The 16771-nt window shown below is 46.3% G+C and overlaps 1 protein-coding gene across 1 annotated transcript in view; it reads left to right on the top strand.

Annotated features, from left to right (window-relative positions):
• The window catches only part of LOC309514875 (vomeronasal type-2 receptor 26-like), a 33778-nt gene extending 17364 nt beyond the window's left edge, over positions 1–16414 (top strand). The window contains exons 4-7 of the mRNA XM_082192313.1: positions 9141–9965; positions 10118–10345; positions 14913–15039; positions 15201–16414. Of these exons, the coding sequence (XP_082048439.1) occupies positions 9141–9965; positions 10118–10345; positions 14913–15039; positions 15201–16099 (2079 nt within the window). The 3' untranslated portion in view covers positions 16100–16414. The remainder of the gene's footprint in view (positions 1–9140; positions 9966–10117; positions 10346–14912; positions 15040–15200) is intronic.
• Positions 16415–16771: the final 357 nt, after the last annotated feature.

Below are 16771 nucleotides of genomic sequence, written 5' to 3'. Positions count from 1 at the left end.
GCCTTTGGTCGGATCCAGGTGCAGGTCTCTCTCCAGAGGTCCTGTGAACAAATTTCAGGCCAAACTCTGCCCCCCCTTGATTTATGCCAAATGTTAGAGCAGCATTGCAAACATGTTTTCCTCCAGCTGTGCAGCAGCTGCTTGAGGCATTCAAGACACCAGAAATTTATCTAGGTGAAATTTCTTCCACTTATCATTATCAAAATCATAGTGATTTCATCTTCTAAAAGCCCGAGAGATATTTCTGGAGATTGCATCTGAAGCACCAACAGCATGACATTATTAATTGTACCAGGACTGGAAAAGAAAAAGTTGTTGCAGATGATAGACCCTGTGTTGGAGACAGAGTGAGTCAAGATTTGGAGCAGGTGAAGGGCTGGGGGGGGGGAAGAGGGAAGCCAGAGCTGAGCCCCCCACCCACCCCAGGAAAGCCACTGCAGCTTTGGTCTTGCCAGAGTCTTGTGATTCTCCTGCTTGGCTGGGTCAGGAAGGAAGAGGAGCCACACGTAGCAGAGAGTCAGGATGAGATCCCTGCTGCTCCTGCTGTTAATTTGCTCCCAAGGAGTCTGTGTGAATCAGAAGGCAAAATGCCCCTTGAATCTGATCAGAGATGAAATTGATGCTCGCAATTACTACCAACCTGGAGACTTTCTCATTGGTGGAATCGTATCTCCACAATATATTTTGGAACATAATCCATATGTCTTTAACCAGACACCCTTCACCAACCATTTGATGTAAGTAATTCTTTATGCAGGAATGTAAAAGTCTTTAACCTCCCCTGGTCCCTATCTCTGAAGGACAGAGCCCCTATCTCACGGCTGGGGAGTCTGAAACTGATGCTCACAATTACTACCAGCCTGGAGACTTTCTCATTGGTGGAATCGTATCTCCAAAAGATTTTTTAGAATATGATCCCTATGTCTTTTCCCAGACACCCTTCACCAGGATTGTGGAGTAAGTAATTCTTTACAGAAGGGTGTCAAAGTCCTTAAGGGACCCTGGTCCCTATCTCTGGAGAGAGCCCCTTTCTCAAGGCTGGGGAGCCTGGGGTCCTCCAGAGATCGCTGGATTACAACTCCCCTCTTGACTGACCGACCCTTGGCCTTGATGGTTGTTGCTGTTGGTGTTAGAATTTATAGATATCCCTCTACCCGGGGGTCTCAGGGCAGTTCACAGAATAAAATCAAGATATAAAACCACAAAATACCTGAGAAAAATAAAAACAACAACCCAATTGCCGCCCCACCGGGGCTGATGGGAGGTGGGGTCCAGTAAAAGATTCCCCCCAAAACCTCTCCCATTGCCTTGCATCTTGAAGGTTGGTGACACAAGAATGCAAGAGAATCTGGTCAGGGATCAAAGGGATCCCCTGGATTTTCCCACCTGCAGGAAGGAGGTGAGGAAGCATGAGACTCAGGCAGTTTCCAAAGTGCCAAGATTAGATTTATTACTATTCTATTGGTACAATTTATAAACTGCTTCATCAGAATTGTCTTTGAGGAATGTAGCAGTTTTGAGAATGAAATGCTAAGATCTTCCAGGTGACATTTGTTAGCTGAAGAGCAGGAAAGATATGCTTTCTACAAAATGAAGAAATAAACAATAGAAGTCAGAAGACTCCCATGCTATGGAGTCAGATCTCTAAAAAAAAGAACAATTCTTCTTCTTCTTCTCCTTCTTCTTCTTCTTCTTCTTCTTCTTCTTCTTCTTCTTCTTCTTCTTCTTCTTCTTCTTCTCCTCTCATTCTCTCATTCTCTCATCCTCATTTCTAAGTAAAGTTGTTTTGAGATCTTGGACTAACTAACCCACTGGTCACAAAACACCACCTCTACACTCCTGGATTGGAGAACAAATCTCCAAATCTTTATTGTATAATTGGCAGGAAAAGGTTGGATATAAATGTAATAAGATAATTTAATAGAGACTAATCTTTGTGGATAATATTTTGTTATCATTCACCTGTGAAGAGGGTTTCAGTCTTTTAAATTGGTCCATTCATTGCAGCGACGCATCTAAGTTCTACTGGCACATCTTCTCCTTCCTGTTCACCATCCAGGAGATCAACCGGGATCTCAGGCTCTTACCCAACATCACCCTTGGCTACAACCTCTATGAGAACTATTTTGATGCCAGGATGACTTCAGATGCCATGCTAGAGCTGCTTGCAGGCAGCGGAAGAAACATTCCCAATTATCGCTGCGGAGAAGAGAATCCCCTTCTGGCTGTTCTTGGAAGGAGTGATTCTGACATCTCAAAGGAGATTTCCACCATGTCAGGCATCTACAAAATCCCACAGGTATGAATGGGACAGAGGGCATGGAGGGACACAGAATGAAACTCTACTTTCTCCTGGGGGAGTTAAGGGGGGAAACCCTGAGCTATGTGCTGGCCATCCGGCCAAGGCTTCTCCCACCTGCCTTGCCCCACCTTCCAGCCCTGAGCTGCTGCCATGGACATTATCTGCATGTGTCTTTTAGTGAACTGAATCAAGAGAAAGATCATGAGTCATGTGGTGGGGAGACTGGGTGCATGAATTCAAGAGTGCTCAGTTCATTTCTGGTTGCTGCTTTGTTGAGGATATTAATATTGTTCCATAGATTATACATACTGTGGTATTTTGTTAATCTTATAAGGTTACTTTTGTTGAAATTGTGCTGTTTAGCTTATGAGTTGTTTTGTTAATAGTTTTTTTACAGAGCATAAATGCTTAACTGATGGTTTGTAAATTATTCTATACAATTTATGTTGAATTTGTGATGTTCTATTACGTTTTTGTTGTCCATGAGCCGCTCTGCGATTTTGTAAATGAAAAGCAACACAGAAATATAATAAATGGAGTGAAAACCATATTCTTTTTTGAATGTACCGAGCCTTTTCCTACTTGGCCCCCACCTGACAGGCAAAGTACTGGCAAGGGGAACCGGGCAGGCAGAGAGCATCTTTCTCCATTCACTTCTTAGTATCAAACGAAACAGAGAACCACAAAGTATGTTCCCTTCAGGCTGGAGCTGTTGCCCAGTGTGCCCCCTCCCCCTTGCACCAGCTTGCTGTCTGCATATCAGACCCCTCCTGCTACCTACGGTGGCGGCCAAGGGACCCCTTCTGCCTCTGGGTCGTTTTCTGCTCTGTGATGTGGGTGAAACGCCTGGTTTTAGAGAAAGGAGGAAGATCTAGCAGGCTCCCAAGGGACCTAGTCTCAACTGACTCTGATCTTGTCTCCACTGCATCTGACTCCTGTCTCTCTTCAGGGCTGGTGAATCTGCTACCTTGCCCTTCTTCCTCACCTGCCAACATTCCCCAGCTCTTTTCTTCTTCTTCTGGGCTGTGTCCTGTCAGGGAACTGACATCGGAGGAAAGGGAAGTGGTAGGGCTCCCAGAGACTGGGAGAGAGTCAACAGCCAAAGCAGGGACCAGCAGGGGGAGCGCGGGGTCTCTGGAGGAGGATCTCAGTAATGCTGAGAGAGACGCAGCAGCCCAGGCAGGAAGCAGCAGGGGAGAGAAAGGGGTGAGAGACACTTCGAGCGAAAATAGCGGGGAGGTGTCAGAAGCAACTGCAGGGAGACCTATGCTTCGCCGGAAGCTGTCACGTCGTGAGTCCAGGAGACGCGTTTCCGTTAAGGAACTTCTTTGCTGGAAGCGCTTCCGCAGACAGCCACTGTCGGACTCTACAAGTGACTAGAGCAGACATGTCTGAGGAGCTCTGTCACACACAGAGGTTTGTGGGGTCGCACAAACTCTGAAGGGGCACTATTTTAAGCACAAGCAGCTAATCATCCCCTGATAGCAGTCCGACAGTCTCTGTACGCTGCCTGTGCAGGAGAAGGCATCATGAGCGACCCAGCAGGAGCCGGAGCCGCAGGGGGTGGAGCTGGTCCAAGCTTGGAAGACAGATGCCGAGCATTGGAGTTCCAACTTGCGCTGCAGACGGCGAGGCTCGAGGAGAGGAGGGCTCAAGATGCAGACAAGAAGGGGAGAACCACTCAGTTCCCCAGAAAGGTACCAGGATTAGTGCAGAAGTTTGGGGGGGACCCCAAGGATTACCATGCCTTTAGGACTGAAATGCAATATGCCCTGAATGTGCAGTTTGATGAGTTCCCTGATGAGGAATCCCGAGTTGCTTTCGTAATTGGGCATCTTGAGAAGGGGGCGCGAGATTGGGTTCGACCCCTGATGGCAACGCACAACGATATCCTGAAGGACACTATGAAATTCTTTCGTGCAATGGATATCATGTTCTCCAGCGATATTGAGGAGGGGGTAGTGCGCAGACAGCTAATGGCTTGCAAGCAGGGAAGCAGATCTGTCCGTGAGTACTGGACTGAATTTACCATGCTGATTCACAGATTGGGGTGGGAATTATCGGCAGCACCCATTCAGATGCTATTTGAAGAAGGTCTTTCTTCAGCTGTGAAAGACGAGCTGGCCAGGAGCCCCAGGGCGGTGTCTATGGATCAGCTGACCAAATCTGCGCTGACCATTGGAGCGCGCCAGGAGGCAAGAGCCTTGGAGAGGCGGGAAGGGAGAGGGGAACGTTGGAAGGAGTTACGCATTCCAGACATTCCTGAGCCAGCTTTCCCGCCGGCAGAGCCGATGGAAATCGGAACAGCCCGCGCGCGCGCAGTTTCAAAGCCCAGTGAGGGGGCGAAGAAGGAGGGAAAGGGACCCCGGAAATGCTATCTCTGCCAACAGCCAGGCCACTTTGCCAGAGTCTGCCCCCAGAGGAAGGAATGGCAAGGGATGGTGGGAACTGTTGAGGGGGAAGAGCAGGGAGAAACGGAGCAGGTAAAAGCCAACGCCTGGTTGCCAGCAGGGCACTGCAGCCAGGCCAAAGAGCAGTGAAAGTGCCCCTTCCCCAAGTGCCAGTGCCAGAAGCTCCTCGACCTGCTCTAGTGATTGAAGTGTCGCTAGAGTTGCAAAATGGACACCCCCTAAAAATAAAGGCGCTGTTGGACTCAGGCAGCTCCTGCAATTTTATGAGCAAGGAGTTTGCGGCTGAACACCAGATACAGACTATCCCCTTAAGCAACCCCCTGCAGGTGACCACGATCGATGGCAGAGAACTGTTGGGAGGAGGCGTCAGCTTGCAGACCATCCCAATGATAATGAGGGTGGCAAGGCACACAGAACTGATAGCGTTTAATGTGGCCACCTTGGGAGGCGCTCCCATTATTTTGGGAATGAGCTGGCTAGCCCTACATGATCCGCTGGTGGGCTGGCATCAAAGAGTGGTTTCCTTCGGTTCCGCACATTGCTTAGAACACTGCAGGGGGGAAAAGGGGTCAGCAGGGGCCCAAGCCACCCTAGCAGGGACGGAAGTGATGGAGAAGGGGAAGGTGCCATCACAGTATGCTGATCTCAGCGACGTGTTCAGCGAGAAGGAAGCTGACCAACTACCCCCGCATAGGCCCTTTGATTGCCAGATCAATTTACTCCCTGGAGCACAGCTTCCTGTAGGCAGGTTGTATGCCATGTCAGACAGGGAGATGCAGGAGTTGCGAGCGTTCATTGACAAGAACCTGAAGAGAGGCTTCATCAGAGAGTCCAAGGCAGCGGGGGGTAGCCCAGTGTTTTTTGTGGATAAAAAAAACACGGACAAGCCGAGGCTGGTATGTGACTTTCGGGCCCTAAATGCAGTGACAGAGCCGGTGGCTTTTCCTATGCCCAGGATTGATGATATTTTGACCAGGGTGCGAAAAGGAAAGATTTTTACAAAGCTGGACCTAAGGGGGGCGTACAACCTGATACGTATAAGGAAAGGGGATGAATGGAAGACCACCATGTTCACCCCTTTGGGGGCATTTGAATATCTCGTTATGCCTTTTGGATTACAAGCAGGCTCCGCGTGTTTTCAAGCCTTTATGAACCATGTACTGGGGCCTTTGCTCTACAAGAATTGCGTGGCCTTCTTAGATGACGTGTTGGTGTATTCGGAGAATGAGGAGCAACATGTGAGAGACGTCAGAGAAGTGTTGAGCAGGCTGCAAGCCAACAGACTGTGGGTGAAACTGGAGAAGTGTCAGTTTCATACCAAGGAGGTGGAATTCCTGGGGTACCGCTTGTCAGACAAGGGGTTGGCCATGGACCCCGGCAAGGTTCAAGCGGTGCTGGAATGGAAAATACCCAAGACTAAGAAGGATGTGCAGAGGTTCCTAGGGTTTGGAAACTTTTATCGTAAGTTCATCCGAAACTTCGCTCACCTGACGGCGCCCATCACGGACTGTCTCAGCAGCAAAAAGAAGTTTGTTTGGACGGGGGAGGCGGAGCGAGCGTTTGAGGAACTGAAAAAGGCCTTCGCCTCTGACGAACAACTTCTACATGTGGATTTACAAAAAAAGCTGAGGGTCGAAACAGACGCTTCTGACAGAGCCATAGGGGCGGTGCTTCTTCTGCAGCCGGGGAAGGAGGGGTCCGAGTGGCGACCGTGTGCCTTCTTTTCGCGAAAGCTGAACAAATCTGAGAGAAACTACACGGTGTACGACCGGGAACTTCTTGCGATTTATGAGGCCTTCCGGAGATGGAGGCACCTACTAATTGGTGCACAACAGAAGGTGCAAGTGCGCACGGACCATAAGAATCTAGAGTATTGGAGAACTGCGCGAGTGCTCAACCAACGGCAGTTGAGATGGGCCCAGGAGTTCTCCAAATTTAACTTTGAGATTTGTTACGTACCAGGCCCGGAGAACGTTAGGGCGGACGCTCTCTCACGCAAACCTGAATATTTGGAGGGAGAGGGTGCACCCGAAGAGACCCATGTCATTCCCGAGGACCGCTGGGTGTGTGGGGCGGCATTGGTGGGGCTAAGGGAACTGATAGAGGGAACGGTGCAGGATGAATATGCCCAGGACAAACTCAGGGGTCTCAGGAGGGAGGGAGACAAACCCGGGGGTTTTGAGGAGAGAAACGGGGCGTTGTACTACAAGGGAGCGTTATACGTACCTGAAGGAGAATTGAAGGAAAAGGTACTCAAGCAACTGCACGATAGCCCCACAGCAGGGCATTTTGGGCAACACAAAACCATGTGGCTGGTTACCAGGGAATTCTGGTGGCCCAAGGTCAGGGAAGATGTGAGGGAGTATGTGAGAGGGTGTGACCGATGTCAACGAGCCAAGGGGGAGAGGCGGGCACCGGCAGGTTTATTAGAACCACTACCCACGCCGGAAAGACCATGGGAGGCAGTGGCAATAGATTTTATGACTGATCTGCCCAGGTCCAAAGGGAAGACAGCCATTATGGTTGTGGTAGACCTGTTAACCAAGATGGCCCACTTTATAGCCTGCTCACATGCGGTCACAGCAGAAGAAACCGCTAAATTGTTTGTGGAAAATGTGTTTAGATTGCATGGTGCCCCCTTGAGGGTGGTTTCGGACCGAGGGAAACAATTTACTTCCAGGTTCTGGAGGAAGCTCATGAGCTTATTGCATGTAGAGGTGAATTTTTCCACTGCCCGCCATCCAGAAACCAACGGGCAGGCGGAAAGAGCTAATGGTGTCCTCCAGCAATATTTGAGGTGTTATGTGAATGACAGAGAGAATGATTGGGTGGAGAAGCTGGCGTTGGCAGAATTTGCCTATAACAATGCGGAGAACGTGTCCACGGGAATGAGCCCTTTTTTGGCCAATCACGGGTGTCATCCCCGAGCCTTCCCAGGGGGGGAGGGGGAGAACTGGAGCGTTCCAGCCGCAGAACAGTTCGTTGAAGAAATGGAAGCGATCCATCGCCAGCTCCAACTTAATTTAAACAGGGCGAAGGAGGAATATAAGAGGCAGGCAGACAAAACCAGAAGGGAAGGAGAAAGCATTAGGGTGGGGGACCAGGTGTGGTTGTCCACCCAAGGGTTACCATTTAAAGGAGGTTGTAAGAAGTTAAGACCCAAAAGGCTGGGCCCATTTGAAGTCACGCAACAGGTCAACCCAGTGGCTTTCAGACTCCGGTTACCGAACCACATGAAGTTGCACCCAGTGTTCCACAGATCATTGCTGTCACCGTATATAGGGGACAGAGAGGGGAGGGTCAATAGGGGACCAGCTATGGAGGAAAAAGAACACAGCTACCATGTAGCGGAGATTCTCGATTCCAGGTGGAGGGGAGAGCAAGTAGAGTATTTGGTAATGTGGGAAGGGGAGCCGGAGTCGGAAAACACCTGGGTCAGGGCAGAGGATGTAGATGACGAGGTTTTGATTGAAACTTTTCATCAGAGATTCCCTCGGAAACCCCAGCCAGTGGCGAGGTTCCGGAGGGAATACTTCGCCACCACCGACGAAGAAGAAGAGTTGGAGGGGTTCGCTGATTCCGAGGTGGAGGAGGATTCAGCGAGTCGGAACGAAGACCGATGGAGGGAAATGTTCGAGACGTCGGAAGATGAAGAGGATTCTTTTAGGGGTTTCAGCTCCTCACCGCCCAGAGGAGAGAGTAGGGGCGGGGGAGAGGGGGGCCCTGGAGGGGAGGTGGATGTCAGGGAACTGACATCGGAGGAAAGGGAAGTGGTAGGGCTCCCAGAGACTGGGAGAGAGTCAACAGCCAAAGCAGGGACCAGCAGGGGGAGCGCGGGGTCTCTGGAGGAGGATCTCAGTAATGCTGAGAGAGACGCAGCAGCCCAGGCAGGAAGCAGCAGGGGAGAGAAAGGGGTGAGAGACACTTCGAGCGAAAATAGCGGGGAGGTGTCAGAAGCAACTGCAGGGAGACCTATGCTTCGCCGGAAGCTGTCACGTCGTGAGTCCAGGAGACGCGTTTCCGTTAAGGAACTTCTTTGCTGGAAGCGCTTCCGCAGACAGCCACTGTCGGACTCTACAAGTGACTAGAGCAGACATGTCTGAGGAGCTCTGTCACACACAGAGGTTTGTGGGGTCGCACAAACTCTGAAGGGGCACTATTTTAAGCACAAGCAGCTAATCATCCCCTGATATGTCCTTTTCACACCACCACAAACCTGGCTCCATGCTGTCTTCCTCTGCCCCCTCCCTTGAGGGTCTCCACCTCTTCTTCTCATCTGAACAGTTCCTGACACCACCAGATGTTTCGGAATAAAACTCCCATTGATCCCAGCAGCACAACTGTGGTTAGATATTAATCATTTCAGATTACTAAATATCTACTCCCTTCCTGAAAGCAAAACAATTACTCTTTCCTTTCTTCACCAGCTCAGTTATGGCTTCACAGCCCAGGTTCTTGAAGATAAAACACAGTTCCCTTTCCTCTACCAGATGCTCCCCAAAGAGGAAAGTCTGTTCCAGGGGATCGTGGAGTTGCTCCTCCATTTCGGATGGAACTGGATTGGTCTCTTGGCTCCAGACAATGACAGTGGAGAAATGTTTGTGAGGACTATGACACCTCTGATGATCAGAAATGGGATCTGCATTGCCTTCTCAAAAATATATACAGAAGATGATTTATATCAACTATTGGACCCAAGTGAAGCTGTTATCAACAGGAGACAAGTCGGGGTATTTGTTTGCTATGTAACTGATACAAAGGAAATTTTCTTAATAATGGAAACATGTATAAGTATTGAGGAATATTGGAAGAAGGAAATACCGGCAACAGTCTGGATCACAGCTGCTTTCCAGGACATCAACGTTAGCTTGACTTTCCCTCCTAGGTACATCCAGTACATTCAAGGTTCTCTCTCTTTCGCAGTTAAGACCAGGATAAGTAGCACCAAACAGGGTTATGATGAATCACTGTTCCGTAATTTTTTCCTTTTTTGGAGTGTAGCATTTCACTGTTCATATTCCAAGCATGTTTTATCCCCGAAAGGCCGGATAAGATGCAGAGAGAAGAAGGAACGGGAGTCTTTGCCCCAAGGGGAGATTGAGAGAGTCCTGTCTGCAGACAGCTATGGCACTTACATCAATGTTCAAGCTGCAGCCCAGGCCTTAAATGCTGCGTTTTCATCTAGACCACGGCGGATGCTGATGGTGGGAGAAGGAGCCCAATGGGAACAGGGAAGGCTTCAGCCATGGCAGGTATTTCCTTAGGCAATTTGTTTTTTAAAAGGAAAGTGATTTTATTGCCTTTTGTATTAATCTTATTTATTATTTGTATTAATCTTATTTTGGAGAGCCACTTGCTCCAAGTGAGAAACAATGAAATGCTGGTGTTTTCCCTGTCATTCCAGCTACACCTTTTCTTAAAAGAAATCCAGTGTTTGAATACTTCCAGGGGCACAATATGTTTGGATGAGAATTGGGAGCTGCCTCCTGACTTTGATATTCTGAATTGGGTGATGTTTCCCAATGAGTCTCGTGCTCTAGTGAAGATTGGCAGTGCAAGGAGAGAGGCATCTACTGGCATCAAGTTCACCATCAACCCAGAAGCCATTGAGTGGCCTGAGAAGTTTCACAAGGTAGGGGATGTTACCCAGGAAGAAGGCTAGGAGATCCTGCTCATGCTCTTCCTGGAGCCACTCCTGCAAAAGGGGGACCAATGGTGTCCTTTCCACCCAGTTTCAGCTGAGAGGGGAGAGGAATCTGGAGGCTCAAGAATGCGCTAGCGCCCAGGCATCCTGAGAAAAGGCAGACTATGTTCCCAGCCAGGTCCCTCTCAGTCCACCTGGGGAGGAAAGAAAGCAGCAACCAGCCCTCTTTCCTTCTCTTCTCTTCTCTTCTCTTCTCTTCTCTTCTCTTCTCTTCTCTTCTCTTCTCTTCTCTCCTCTCCTCTCCTCTCCTCTCCTCTCCTCTCCTCTTCTCCACTTCTCCCTTCCTCTCTTTCTCTCCTTCCCACACCTTCCACGCACCCCAGCATCAAAGGAGGCTGGCTTTCTCTAACTCTTTCTCTAAGTCTTACACCCCGGCATGTGTACCTTGTGGTTTGGCATGTGGGACATTATCGAAATCATAAGGTTTGGCAAAACCACATTAAAGCCCTGAACAGCCAATTGGTACAATAAAACCTCAAATATTTAAAACTTCTCTGTCTAGGACTGCCTTCTAAAAGTCAGCTAGTTACTTATTTCCTTGACATCCCATGGGAGGTTGTTCCACATGGAAGTCGCCACCAATGAGAAGGCCCTGTGTGTGGTTCCCTGTAACCTCACTTCTCCCAGGGAGGGAACTGCCAGAAGGCCCTCAGAGCTGGACCTCAGGGTCGGGGCTGGATAAAGGGGAAGGAGACGCACCTTCAAGCGTACAGGGCCAAGTTCGTTTAGGGCTTTAAAGATCAGCACCAACATTTTGTTTTTTTTTAAATGATATTTATTAAGTTTTCAAAGAAAAAAAATTACATAGATAAAAAGAATAGAGAGAAAACAAAAAGAAAAATACCAAAAAAGAAAAATACATAATACAGAAAAAAGATAAAGAAACATTTAAAAAGAAAACACATCAATCTTTCCATATCATATATTCATATCCTTAATTCCCTGACCTCCTCACACCTCCCTTTTTTGTATTCCAATTCAATTAGTTAATTCAGCAATTTCTTTCCCTCTTTATTTTATCTTAATCCTTTAACTTAATATAATATAACTTTGAGTTCTACCTGTTAATAATCCATTTTTACATACACCTTTATAACATTGCTGCTTAAACCACTTAACTTCACTCTGACATCATTCTAACATTCATTAATTTTGCAATATTTCTGTAAATAGTCTTTAAATTTCTTCCAATCTTCTTCCACCGACTCTTCTCCCTGGTCTCGGATTCTGCCAGTCATTTCCGCCAATTCCATGTAGTCCATCACCTTCATCTGCCATTCTTCCAGAGTGGGTAGATATTGCGTCTTCCAATACTTTGCAATAAGTATTCTTGCTGCTGTTGTGGCATACATAAAGAAAGTTATATCCTTCTTTGGCACCAATTGGCTGACCATGCCCAGGAGAAAGACCTCTGGTTTCTTCAGAAAGGTATATTTAAATACCCTTTTCATTTCATTATAAATCATCTCCCAGAAAGCCTTAATCCTTGGGCACGTCCACCAAAGGTGAAAGAATGTACCTTCAGTTTCCTTACATTTCCAACATTTATTATTGGGCAAGTGATAGATTTTTGCAAGCTTGACTGGTGTCATGTACCACCTGTATATCATTTTCATAATATTCTCTCTTAGGGCATTACATGCCGTAAACTTCATACCTGTGGTCCATAACTGTTCCCAGTCAGCCATCATTATGTTATGTCCAACATCTTGTGCCCATTTAATCATAGCAGATTTCACTGTTTCATCCTGTGTATTCCATTTCATTACATGCCGTAAACTTCATACCTGTGGTCCATAACTGTTCCCAGTCAGCCATCATTATGTTATGTCCAACATCTTGTGCCCATTTAATCATAGCAGATTTCACCATTTCATCCTGTGTATTCCATTTCAAAAGCAAGTTATACATCTTTGACAAAATCTTAGTTTTGGGTTCTAACAGTTCTGTTTCTAATTTTGATTTTTCCACCTGGAAGCCAATTTTCTTGTCCAAATTATATGCCTCCATTATCTGATAATAATGAAGCCAGTCTCGCACTTTGTTTTTTAATTTCTCAAAACTCTGCAATTTCAGTCTATCTCCCTCTTGTTCCAAAATTTCCCAATATTTCGGCCATTTGACCTCCATATTGAGCTTTTTCGAGCTTCCGCTTCCATCGGTGACAGCCACCTTGGGGTTTTGTTTTCCAGTAAGTCCTTATATCTTATCCAAACATTAAACAATGCTTTCCTGACAATGTGGTTTTTAAATGCTTTATGTGCTTTGACCTTGTCATACCACAAATATGCATGCCATCCAAATACATTATTAAAACCTTCTAAATCCAAAATGTCTGAGTTTTCAAGAAGCAGCCATTCTTTCAACCAGCAAAAGGCTGCTGATTCATAATAAAGTTTAAGGTCTGGCAGGGCAAATCCACCTCTTTCCTTTGCATCCGTTAGTATTTTAAATTTTATTCTAGGCTTCTTGCCCTGCCAGACAAATCAAGAGATATCTCTCTGCCACTTCTTGAAACAGTCCATTTTGTCCAAAATTTGCAAAGTTTGAAACAAAAACAACATTCTAGGCAATACATTCATTTTTATCGCAGCAATACGGCCTAGCAGTGAAAGCTTCAAATTTGACCAAATTTCTAAATCTTTTTTCACTTCAGCCCAACATTTTTCATAGTTGTCTTTGAATAGGTTCCCATTTTTTGCTGTCATGTTAATCCTCAGGTATTTCACTTTCTTAACCACTGTTAAACCTGTCTCATTCTGAAACCTCTCTCTCTCAATCTCTGTTAAATTTTTCTCTAAGACCTTAGTTTTTAACTTATTCAGTTTGAATCCTGCAACCTGACCAAATTCTTGAATCAGTTCCAAAACCCTTTTAGTACTAGATTCTGGCTCCTGTAACGTCAATACTAAGTCATCTGCTAATGCTCTCAACTTGTACTGTTTAACTCCGACTAGTATACCTTTAACCAACTGGTCCCTTCTAATCATATTTAACAGGACCTCCAGAACCGATATAAAAAGCAATGGGGAGATTAGGCAGCCTTGTTGTGTCCCTTTTTCTATCTTGAATTCTTCCGTCACCACGTTATTTACAATTAATTTAGCCTTTTGTTCTGAATAAATTGCACTTATACCATTTTCAAAGCCTTGGCCTACCCCCATCCCCTGTAGGTTCTTCTTCATAAAACTCCAAGAAATATTGTCAAAGGCTTTCTCCGCGTCCACAAATATCAAAACTCCCTTAGTATTTATGTTCACTTGTAATTTTTCTAAAATGTTGATTATATTTCTCACATTATCAGACAAATGTCTACCCGGGAGAAAGCCTGCTTGGTCTTTATGGATCTCTTCCATTAACACTTTTTTTAGTCTTTTAGCCAAAATGTCTGCAAAGATTTTGTAATCCACATTGAGCAATGATATGGGGCGGTAGTTCTTAAGCTGCGTCCTTTCAGTCTCTGTTTTCGGTACAAGTGTAATATACGCTTCTTTCCACGACTCTGGTGCCCTTTTCCCACCCATTATTTCGTTACAGACTTCCTTCAAAGGTTGTACTAACCATTCTGAATTGTATATAAATGTGTGATATAAAACTTGCATGAACAAACGAACAAAGAGATGCTTCTGTGCAAAAAGTGGACAGGGTCAGGGGGAAAAGAGATCCTATTCGGTCATTTCCAAACTGTCAAAATTCATTGACAGTGCATTATATAGTGCTTTCCTAACAATATGATTTTTAAAAGCTTTATGAGCTTTAACTTTGTCATACCATATATATGCATGTCATCCGAATACATTATTAAAACCTTCCAAATCCAAGATATCAGTATTCTCTAGAAGTAGCCAGTCTTTCATCCAGCAGAAGGCTGCTGATTCATAGTACAGTTTTAAGTCCGGCAGGGCAAACCCCCCTCTTTCCTTTGCATCAGGAATTTTATTCTGGGTTTTTTTGCCCTGCCAGACAAACTTCGATATATCTTTCTGCCACCTCTTGAAGCAATCCATCTTATCCACAATTTGCAATGTTTGAAATAAAAATAACATTCTAGGCAATACATTCATCTTAATAACAGCAATTCGGCCTAACAAGGAAAGCTTCAAATTTGACCATATTTCTAGATCTTTTTTTACTTCTGTCCAGCATTTCTCATAGTTATCTTTAAATAGATTCACATTCTTAGATGTCATATTAATCCCCAAGTATTTCACCTTCTTAACCACATTTAATCCTGTTTCATTCTGGAACCTCTCCCTTTCAATAACTGTTAGATTTTTCTCCAATACCTTAGTTTTTTGTTTGTTCAGCTTAAATCCTGCAACTTGACCAAATTCTTGAATTAATTCTAAAACCCTTTTCGTACTAGTGTCTGGCTCTTGTAAAGTAAGTACCAAGTCATCTGCAAAAGCCCTCAATTTGTACTGTTTAGCTCCGACCTGTACCCCCTTAACCAGCTGGTCCCTTCTAATCTGTACCTTCTTATCTTCATGGTTAGGCCGTGCCTGGTTCCAGGTGCAGCAAAATATGTCAACCTGGATTTGCAAAGGTGGTTCCAGAAGGAAAGCCTGTTTGCTGCTATGCTTGTGATCCTTGTGCGGAAGGAACCATGTCCAACCAAGAAGGTGGGTGAGAAGGATTACAAGAGAGGAAGCATTTTTGCCCTTTGCAAAAAAGGAACAAAGAATTTCTTGTCACTCTTTACCTCTTTACACATTCTTTTTTCTGGAGGGCAGGTGGTCATGGATGTAAGGGATGCTGAAGCCACTCTTTTCCTCTTCCTCAGATGCAGAACGTTGCACCAAATGCCCAGAAGATCAGCATCCAAACAACGACAGAGATCAATGTGTCCCCAAGATTGTGACCTTCCTGGCTTATGAAGACCATCTGGGGATCACCTTAGCTTCCATTGTCCTCTTCTTATCTTCTACAGCAGGAATTGTGTTAGGAATCTTCATTAAATACAAAGAAACCCCAATAGTCAAAGCCAACAACCGGGACCTCTCCTACATCCTGCTCGCCTCCCTTCTGCTTTCCTGTTTGTCCTCCTTCCTCTTCATTGGGCAACCAAGAATAGCGACCTGCCTCCTCCGACAAACGGCCTTCAGCATCATCTTCTCCGTTGCTGTTTCTTCTGTCTTGGCCAAGACCATCACGGTGGTGCTGGCCTTCCTGGCCACAAGGCCAGGGAACAGGGTGAGGAGATGGCTAGGGAAGAGTCTGGCCACCTCCATTGTCATCTCCTGTTCTGGTGTGCAAGTTCTCATCTGCACCATCTGGCTGGGCTCTTCTCCCCCATTCCCAGAGCCCGACATGCACTCCCAGGCGGAAGAGATCATCCTGCAATGCAACGAAGGCTCTGTGGCCATGTTTTATGTTGCCCTCGGCTACCTGGGCTTCCTGGCTGCCATCTGCTTCACGGTGGCTTTCCTAGCCAGGAAGCTGCCTGGCTCCTTCAACGAAGCCAAGCTGATCACCTTCAGCATGCTGGTCTTCTGCAGTGTTTGGGTGTCTTTTGTGCCCACCTACCTGAGCACCAAGGGGAAGTACATGGTGGCCGTGCAGATCTTCTCTATGTTGGCCTCCAGTGCTGGGCTCCTGGGCTGCATCTTCCTCCCCAAGTGCTACGTTATTCTGCTGAGGCCTGATCTGAACACAAAGGAGCACCTGACCACAAGGACTTAAGATGGCATCGGATTCTTACAGTATTCCATGTTGATTCTACCCAGCACTGCAGAAAGGAAACACACATAGTTGTTTTTAGATTAACGCTCCATCAATATAAATCTCTCTTTATTTTGCATAAGTCATGAATGATGAAAATGAACCTATAACTGCCACGACTACAAGCTCTTGGACTGAAAATCTTTTTCACAGGCTGATTCCAACAAGATACCTTAAACGTCCTGTTGTTGTTTTTTATGCTCCTGATCCTCATCTGGGTCATCCTGGCTGGTTCTGGAGGACAGTATGGATTTGGATCAGTTGTATGCAGAAGGGCATAGTGTTAGGATATTTCCGTTCCACCTTAAGAGGGAGCAGGCTTTGTGAGTCAGAGAGTCTGCGCATGTCCTGTTCACAGGATGCTTATGTTTCCTATTGCTTTCGTTTCTCTCTCTGTCGGAGACACTGACACAGGCAATCATGTCTTTCTTTGTTCTGATCAACAGAGGCTGCAGAGGGTAGAGGCTGGGGAAGATTGGAAGAGGAAGAAGAAGAAGCACCAGCGAGAGACAGCTGACAGACTCAGTGTCTTTGGAAAGCATTCCTGACACACACACCCTTCTCACAAGACAAGGCAGGCATTGAGGATAGTAGAACAGAGAGCCCCACCCCCTTTATCTTCTGTTGTGATTA

This window comes from Podarcis vaucheri, assembly GCF_965113315.1.
Source record: "Podarcis vaucheri genome assembly, chromosome: 12".
Classification (NCBI taxonomy): domain Eukaryota; kingdom Metazoa; phylum Chordata; class Lepidosauria; order Squamata; family Lacertidae; genus Podarcis; species Podarcis vaucheri.
Note: the sequence above shows the minus strand (reverse complement) of the source record. Positions and strands in the feature narration are given on the sequence as shown.